We start from the raw sequence: 9,448 nt of genomic DNA on the forward strand, positions 1-9,448 counted from the left end.
AGCAACGATGCAACGGCATGTGCGGGCGGCGCTGGCGACGGCAGCAACACGTGCACCCAAACCAATTCCGGAGCCGCCGAAGAAGGCGCCGGAGCGATTGGAGCACATACCGGCGAGGAGAAGTTGGAGAGGGAGTAGAGTAGAAGGGCGTCTCCCGACGTTCTAAGCAGAGAGGCGCCAGGACCGGCATGACGACGCCGCAGCATCTCCGACGTGGAGGCGGCAAGGAAACCCTTCCGTAGAGCAGATGCAAGCCTAATGTCCCTGTCCGATGCAAACGAGATTTCCGGAGGGAGACGCTGGCCGGACACCAGCTTAGCTCCACCGGATGTTGAAGGCACCGCAGCAGATGAACCCGCCAACGGGCAGCCTGACGCAGCCGGAGTGGCCAATGCGGAGAAGACCACCTCCGAAGTTGCGTGAACCAGCATTGAAGGCCGCGAAAAGCCCGACAGAGGGAGCGAGGAGGCCGGCAGCAGGGGGAGCGAGTACGCCTGCGCGACCTGAGTGGCCGATGGCGTAGAGGTCTCCACAGGGAGGGTTAGCTCCCTTCCTCTCTCGATTCCCCTCGAATGAGGTGGGTCGGAGATTTGAGATGATCTCAGCAGGCAGAGAGCCACAACCGGAGACGCCGGAGAAGGGGCCGGTAGCGAGAGAAAGTTGTCCGCCGCCTCGAGAGCGGGCAGCGGCGGATCGAGAAGTTTGGCCGCCGAGGCCGGACTGGCCGTCGGCGCAAGGGACTCACTGGCGCATGCTAGCGCAACCAGAGTGGCTGGCGGTAGAGCTTGTTGGTTGTCCTCCTGCGGCAGAGCTTGGTGGTTGTCTGTCGCGGCCGGAGTGGCCGGCGGCGCAGGGTCTTCCATCCCCTCTCTCTCCCACTCTGGAGCTCGGTATCTAGGATCGAATCGGACGTTTTCTCATATGCATGCTCGTTGTAGTGCAATTTACATTTCACGGGATGCGGACTTGATTTTGCAAGCAACCAAACATGATATAGAACATGGCCCAAAGACTGGATGCCCTCAAACAGGCTCCGGGGAAATGTGAGTAGTGTGCTAACACCCAAACAAGCCATGTACGGGAAACACTTCCTACCAGTAGTCTGAGGCGACGCAAACGCCAGACCACCTATGATCCGTCGATGCCTGGTTAATCCCACGGTTAAAGCCTAGGTGTTGCTACCTCACAAAAACAAAAACTGGTGCTAACGACCGTATTTGACGCACCACACATGCCCAAATCCCTCTCCTATTGAATGTCTCCCTTAACCTTCGTTCTTCTCTATCTCTCTACCTCCGCCGCACCTCCCTCCGAGCTCGTCTTCAACAACGCTGCCCCTATGCTCTTTGATGGCGCAGCCTAGATTCCTTCTCCTGCACAATGTGCTTCCTTCCCACCTCGTCGCTGAAGATTACAATCCACCGTCGACGAACTAATCCACCATGCTTCTCAGATCCAATCCCCTTTATGGACCTACTACTCGATGCCATCCCAAGTGACCTCGGTGGTCCACCATCCAGGCATTCGTTTGTCATGCCCTCCGTCTCCATCGTGTTTGCTGCCAAACGAAGTGCCTGGACCCTGGAGGTTTGAACTACGGCCAGGAAAACCAAGAGTAGCCTCCGATCCTTTTGCCCCCAAGTCCTTCCTCTGAATCAAAGGTATGCATTGCTTGAATCGACTCCATTCCATCATCATATATCCCCATGCATAGATTATTATCAATATGATGTTTTCAGTAACCAGATTTGTAAGCATCTGATATGAGCTTTGACATCCGAGTTTGTTTGCATCGATGGATGAAATTGGTTTGTAGATCACAAATTGATCCATGCACATACTTGTGTGGATCAGTCGATCAGTCATTGCAGGTTTATAGTTATAAAGTTATAAGGTATGAATTACGTTCTAATAAAAACAAAAAGATTCCTGACTTTATTCTATGTATTTTCCAGTCTAAATAGTTTGGGGCACTAGAAACACACTTCTACTATTTACTGTACTTGCTATTGCATTGTCGAGAGAAATCTTTGTATTTAAACACTTTCATCATGCTTCTTATATTTCATACATATACTAACAGGGGCAAGCTGAAAATATACGTTTTTCTTTGTTGAATAATGCCGAATCGAATCCAAAATACAAGGATGGCGCCATAGCATGTATGAAAACTGCATGCTTCCTTACAAGGTAATGTGGGATTCTCCACTTCTCTATTGTATCATATATGTAATACCTGTTGTTGCCTCGTACCATCTATAGTTATGCACCATGTCTAATGGATGCATATTTTTAAGCAGTTTTGTGTTGGCACGTACCATGTAATACCTGTTGTTGCCTCGTACCATCTATACATGGGATGCATATTCCGATGGGCACAACCAGGGACATATGGAGGTAACGAATGCATGCACTAAGAAGTGTGATGCCACTTGCATCTTCCCTACAACGAGAACGGCCGCAAGCGAAGGGAAGCATATCTACGGCCCATAGGGAACATACCATATTGACTTAAGAAAGCGTAGTATGCATTGTTGGTGACTTGAACGAAATAAATATGTATCATGTTTGAAACTTATTGTAGGAGCGTACGAAGCAGGAAGCAAACTTATGGTCGGTTATAAGCAAATTATTTTGGCCATGGCAACAGTTATTTATTGGATGCAACCAAACTTTCTTGTCTTGGAAACTTGATAAAAAACATATATGCAACCCAAATTTATGATATGCTAACAAATTCTTAGATGCATTTTTTTGTTACACGGAAGCAAAGTGCTTGAACACATTTTTTTTTTGTTACGCCCAAACAAGTTTGGTTGAGATCGAACCAAATTATCTTGCGAGTGGAAGCAAAGTTTTGCTGCATATTGAAAACAAAATAATATGTTACATGGATGCATTTTTCATTGAAGCAAATTCGTTCGGTACGAGAAGCAAAAAATATTGTCTAAGAAAAACATTGAATGAAGCACCTCAAAAGAAGCTAGTATGAAAATAGAAGAGTTTGGATAGAAAGAATGTTTTCACGGAGATGCTTCCATTGCATAAAAATAATGCTTCAGTCAATACAAAACATATTTTCTATCATAAAAGGATGCTTCTATAGATAAACAATAATGCTTCCAGGATACCTTAGTATGCTGTGCTACCCAAAAATACATCTCCAATAATAATTATTTTCTTGTAGTTACTTTTGACGAAACTAAACCACAACTTACCAAAAATAAAATCTGAAAATAAAGATATTTAACGTGATTTATGCAAAGCAATTTCAACTAGCGGTCAAGTAAAACCAGTTTGTTACGTACTAGGACGCAGTCAAGGAAGCAAAGAAAGTCAGCGAAGGTGTCGGACGTGTTTAGCGGAAGCTGTTACACGAAGTAATCAATTAATGAGCCAATCTAACAAACTAGGTGTGGGTCATGCTAACAGATTGGACGGACATTATGCTTCTAATCCAATAACGCCGGACTAGTCTGATGGGAGGCAAGGGATCAGTAGTCTGATCCCTAGCGCTGCCCTTTTGTGTTACATATCCGACTTGCTGCAATAAAAATGTTTAGAATGTGTAATAATGCCCGCTGCAACCTATCTAAGAAAACACAGATGGCAAAAAACATTTGCAATATAAGAAAATCGCTTTGAAGCATACATTCAAAATAGTTCCAACACGTCGCTCGTGGGTACACAACAAACATCATTACACACTTGCAGTGTGTTGAAACGGACGGAACCTCCGAACCTGTGTAATTTTCATTTGGGGCTCCGGCACGAGCTTATCTACAATAGCAAGCGCCACGAGCCCCCACCGAAGAGGAGGGGGAAGAAGCCACGTGAAAATGCTGCAAGCCTGTGAGGAGACCAGCGCTGGTTCAGGACCAAGAAGAGACTCACGCTTCGTGGACGGAGAAAAGAAGAGCGAGTCACGATTGAGTTGCCATTAGGTTTGCAAAAAAAAAAATTAGGATTCTTACCCTAGTTTTATCCTATGCATGACATTCGTTTTCATAGAATTGGAGATAATAGATTTCATAGAATTGTGTCCATATTAGACTGATTCCTAACGATTGTCACCATTAGGCGAGGCCTCGTGGAAAAAATTCCCAAGGACTGAAGTGGATAGGGCATCCTAATTCTTTACTTTTTTCTATTCTTTGATTTCGAAATCATGTAAACGGAATGAGGCCTAAGTATACAGCAGGATGCATGTGTGGCGCCCAGTTTCCTGCTGATATCGACAGTAAGATGATGCCTGGGTGAACTATGAATGGGCCATTTTATTTGTCCCGGAAATAAAATGTCGTAGACATACATGAGAAACCCTAATAAATTGCTGGATCACCTACATATATAGCCATACAACCATACAGAGGAAGAGTACACGCACGGGGCTCACTGCAACCGTAGTCCTTGTGGTTTGTATTCACAGCAAAGTTTCAGTTCCTGTATACCCCAATCTTCAGGTTCTTGTTCGGGCTGAAAACACCTTATTCATGTCTGGCGAATCGAGACTGTACTCGCCGATTTGGCGCTTCTTCATGCCGCCACGACAGGGTAGGAGGCGCAGGTAGCAATAGCTGCATCATTTACAGGGTCGAGTCAGTATCGCCTCATGAGTGCGCTGTGTCCTGAAGAGCAAACGTAAGATGGAAGTGCACACGGAATGGTACTCACCACACATGTTCTTGCCCATTTCCATCTTGAAGTAACCATTGTCACCCCAGTCGGCGCCCCACGAGTTCTTGATGAGCCAATACGGGACGCCGTTCTCCACACCATAGCCGACTGCCAAGACGGCGTGGTTCACGTCCTAGTAGTTTCAGCAAAACTTGCATTTTCAGAACAAAATTGCAGAACAGTGTAGAGATACAAGACAGAAGAAAGCACATTAACTGAAGATTGAACTTAAATAGCTGATGATAAACTGGTACATGGTTTGATACTTTGATGGGCTACGGTTTAGTAGTACTCACATCAGGGGTAGTGCCACAATGGTCGCTGGTGTAAACTCCGCTCTTGTACTGCCTGAAACCGTCAATCACCTGAAAGGCCACACTCACTGGGCGAACCAACCCGACGGCGTTCTTCAGTTCATCCTCGGCATTCTTACCAAGAAAAAAAAGCATCAACCAAAACTTAGGTTAGCTGAATCTAAATAGTTAACATCAACCGAAATTAGAAGGGGTTCCTTTTCCTTACCAGTGTGATGTTTACTGAGTCCAAAACCTGAACCGCAGCATTTTCAGCCTTGTAATGGCAGACGCCATTGACACCCTTGTAAGGGTAGGACTCCTCAGTGTCGATCCCCCCATTGTATTTGATGTACTCAAACGCCTGGGATGGAAGGCCTCCGTTGCATCCAAAGTTATTGAACCCACCAGCACAGTCAACCAGCTGTTGCTCAGAAAGAGAGATGTTCTTTCCAGTGGCCTGAGTATATGCTGCCTCAAGTGCGCCAGTAGTGCTGCAAGAATAAGTATATGAATTCAATTGCTTTGTTTGTGGAACAACCCATTTACTCTTTTTCTATTTGAGGAAATGTTCTAGGAAATGAGCTATCTTCTCGATTGACAATCACATAAAACTGCGCAATGCTGAAAATATGGCATGACCATATTTTTTATATATATAGAGCCTAAACATGGCATGGGCAAGATTTCAGTATCTGTCATTTTACTTGTAGCTAGGCTACTTCAGTATTACTTAATACAGTAGATGCCAATGAGAATACTTTTGTATAGAAAATGGGAAAAAGTTACATGGTAAGTTTATTATTAAAATGCTTAAATCGTACCCAATCACACAAATTCAGATAACATGATAACATACAAATCTAAATCTATGTTTTCATGTCAGTCTAGGCCTTCAGACTGAAAGTGAACTCGTGATGTAACTACTGAATTTTACCGTGATCACAAAGTTTTCGGGTAATTAGGGTAAGTAACCTCATTGAATATCGTGATCTATATTTATCTGTATGCCACTTGATCGAATAATTGCTTAAAATTGGGTGCATTTTACAGTCTTTTTTTAACGTTCCTTGGATGTTCACCGTAAACTGTTGCAAAAGTTGTGAAGCAAATTCTTCAACTGATGCTTATGTTACTAGCTTCATATGGCACTGTAACCTGTGTGCATTTGGAATTGCATTCGCCTGACGATATTTGAAAGATATATTACTTCTATTTAGATGTGGGAATAATGAACAGGAGGCATGAAAGGCCCCACAAGATAGCGACTGGTCACCAAACACCAACTGAAAGAAGACCATGAAATCAATGTACTATACATAATTATATTAGTTGCTCAGTTATTTATTTATTTATTTATTTGCTCGCATGTCACACGAGCGCAGTATTTTAACTCCATTGCTGTACACTTCCAAATAATTCATGATTGTGTCTGATGAAAAAGATCTCAAGTATACTCAACCACCGCTCTTGAGAGCCAGCATTTTTCAACTATGGCAATGGATTGATCTGTCGGTCCCCATCCTGGGCCATCAGATGCAGTTTTTAATACTAGTACTTTATTAGAAGCAGCACGATTCAAAGGCGCGTCCACACATATTACTTTGAGGGCGATGATTGAATTGAAGTCTCTTTGTTCTATGGCGCAGACAATTAACTGGATCGGATCGATCATTCTACTTCCTGTCGGATATCATATAGTATGAACGTCAAGTTGAAAAACACCAGATTTGAGCACGCTTCACCATGAGCAGGCACAGTATTGGGCACACATTGGTTATTACTGATACAGGAGCACGTGTGGGAAAAAAAAAACTGCAGAAATTCATTAGTTACCTGAACGTCCAGCAGGAGCCGCAATGGGCCTGGTTTTTGACGGGGCTGACGATCCCATCCTCCCTCCAGTCTTTCTGCAGCAATGACAACATCACTTACTCCCCACATTAATGGAGTCGATTGGTACGTACACCAACTCTGCTGCTTGCTGGATCAAGCGACATAATACTTGCAAATTAAGCGTCAACGGCTACAACAGGATATAGTCTATGCTATATATACACTCGTCTTCGCACAACCATACTAGTTATAAATAGCAAGAAATGTTGTGCGGCAATCCTTAATTACCACCATGCTACTTGGCAAATTAACATTTCCTGCTCTTTCATTGGCTGGTGTACATACGATAGAAGTAACTTTTAACTACAATATGTGCCGGGACCGTGGAAAATACAGTGACGAGCAAAATCCTGCAGCAATTCAGGCAAACCAGAAAGCTCGACAGATAGCTGGTTTGAAACCCAAATAAATTACTTATCCTGGCTTTCGAACGGAGGATTGACATCGACTGAAACTGACCATGTGACCCTGCTCGTCCTCAGCAACCGTTACTAACGTTACAATACAGGGACCATTCCTACGCAGCTACGCTACCAACAGTTCATAATTAATTGATGGGATGTTCTGCGGTGAGAGTAGTAAGTAAAACTTGGCACTTACGGTCTCCGGGAGCGCGGCGGCGTCCCGCATGAGGTGGTTGCCGGCGAGCGTCGCCGAGCAGGTCTGCGCCGCGCCGAGACGGGTCGCCTGGAACTCCTCCCAGCTCATGTCCGAGAAGCCTGCGGGACGACAGCAAAAGCGACGAGCGTTTAGAGGAGGACCCGGCGGGGCCGGAAGCGGGCGGCGGGGATTAGAGGATGGTCGGGGGTCGTACGGTTGATGCCGAGGCGGTAGGGGAGGCCCTTCCGGTTGGTGGAGCGCACCTCCTCGAGGCTCTCGGAGAAGATCCGGAACCGCCTCCGCACCTCCGCCGCGCTCTCGTAGCTCTTGCCGTACCTGCGAAAGCGGATCGAACGGACCGGCCGGGACGTCAGCTGCCATGAGGGACGGCGGCGGCCGGACAGACGGAGAATCGACGGCTGGGCGGAGGATTGGGGGTGCGTAGCAGTAGCACGGACCTGACGGCGAAGCGCGCGAAGCGGAGGGCGTGGCGGGTGCGGCCGAGCGCGCCGAGGACGGCGGACTCGAGCGTCGAGGCGGCGCGGTCGGTGACGGGCCGGATCGGGTTGGAGTCGGCGAAGGAGGAGGAGGAGGCGACGGCGACGGCGGCCGTGGCCAGGACGGCGAGCGCCAGGAGGAGGACGCGGGCGTGGGCCATTTCGTTTCGCCGGCGGATAGGTGGCAGTATTTTACTGGGTTGGGTAGGCGGGCGGGAGGAGCTCGCGTCCCGGTGCCGGGGGTTTTATATATCGGGGCGCGCACCGGGGCACGCTTGACCACTTGTTTGAGACTCTGTACGCAGAGGATATTTGTGATCTGCAGTAAGTATAATCTACTTACTCTAGCGAGGATTATTCTTTGTCTCAATATTCAAGAGCCAAAATACCAGGCGTGGCACACATGTGCGGCTATGTACTAAGGGCATCTCCAACACCCTCAAATTTGCTCCTGTATCTATCCACTGACAAGGTACAATTCGCAGTCTCCCACATACGGATGCGAAATCTAACCATCTAACGTTACATGTATACAATTCTTCAAACAGTAGTTTAAATTCATGCAAACCAGCTGGTTTTCATATAAATCGAAACCCATTCGTTATAAATCAGACATGTTTCATTAAGAAAAGAGCAGTTAGAGCAAGTCCAACGGACGATCTAAACGGACGGCGAATTTGTTCGTTTTTTGTCTGTTTGGGTCGGCCGTCCGGCTGGCCTCCGTCCTGTTTTAGATTTAGGTACGCAGTGCGTCCAATTCGTCGACCCATTTTATGTCCGCAATCAACATTTAAGAAAAGGCCCGTCACCGGTCATGCGAGCGGCAATGTCTCATGTCAGCATCATGCCAAAAGATGAAGCTCGCGAGCCGGCCGACACACATGCCAGCACATAAAAAGGGTGGGACTTGAGTTCGACCACGCCATCGCGGCCCCCGTGGTCATGCCAGCACACCTGCCGGCATCCAAAAAAGATGGCGCTCGCCGCCATAGATCACTCCTCGTCGAACTTGAGCATGTCGGTCTGCATCTTCTCGAACCACGACCTCTTCCTTGGCGACACGGTGTTGACATCCACCTTCATGATCTCCACCCCTGTCATCATGCTCGCGAGAGCCACTTCTTTGGCCTTGGTCTTGGCGTTGACGACCTCGGTGTCTAGCATCTTGGATTCCTTCTCCGCCTCCAACTCGACGGGGAACTCATGGTCGAGAGGGAAGCCGTCCAGGTTCAGGCCGACTTGATCACGCATGAAGGTGGCCTGATCTTCATTCTAGCCAGCGGGCGATGTGAACGCCACTCGGCCATCCTGGCTTTATGTCTCGTCGGGATCGAAGCCAGCGGCCTGCGCACCACCCTCGAAGATCATGTTCTGCATGTAGTCGTCGTCGCCGGCGGGCCACATTCCGTCGAACAGGTTGCGCGTGCCCGGCAGCTGGTCAGCTGGCGTCTGCCGCACGCGTTTCCTCGCGCCCCCAGCTGATGA

General features: G+C 47.4%; 1 protein-coding gene across 1 annotated transcript; it reads right to left on the minus strand.

The window, feature by feature from the left end:
• Positions 1-4,257: 4,257 nt before the first annotated feature.
• On the minus strand, positions 4,258-8,224 carry LOC123396943 (thiol protease aleurain). The gene is made up of 8 exons (XM_045091699.1): positions 7,925-8,224; positions 7,681-7,802; positions 7,467-7,585; positions 6,807-6,880; positions 5,200-5,464; positions 4,974-5,105; positions 4,675-4,810; positions 4,258-4,577 (listed from the first exon to the last, which is right to left on the minus strand). Exons 1-8 carry the CDS (start codon positions 8,122-8,124, stop codon positions 4,537-4,539), a joined length of 1,089 nt encoding a protein of 362 aa, XP_044947634.1. The 5' UTR covers positions 8,125-8,224; the 3' UTR covers positions 4,258-4,536.
• Between the last annotated feature and the right edge of the window lie 1,224 nt (positions 8,225-9,448).

The sequence above is a fragment of the Hordeum vulgare genome, chromosome 5H, assembly GCF_904849725.1.
Source record: "Hordeum vulgare subsp. vulgare chromosome 5H, MorexV3_pseudomolecules_assembly, whole genome shotgun sequence".
Taxonomy (NCBI): Eukaryota; Viridiplantae; Streptophyta; class Magnoliopsida; order Poales; family Poaceae; genus Hordeum; species Hordeum vulgare.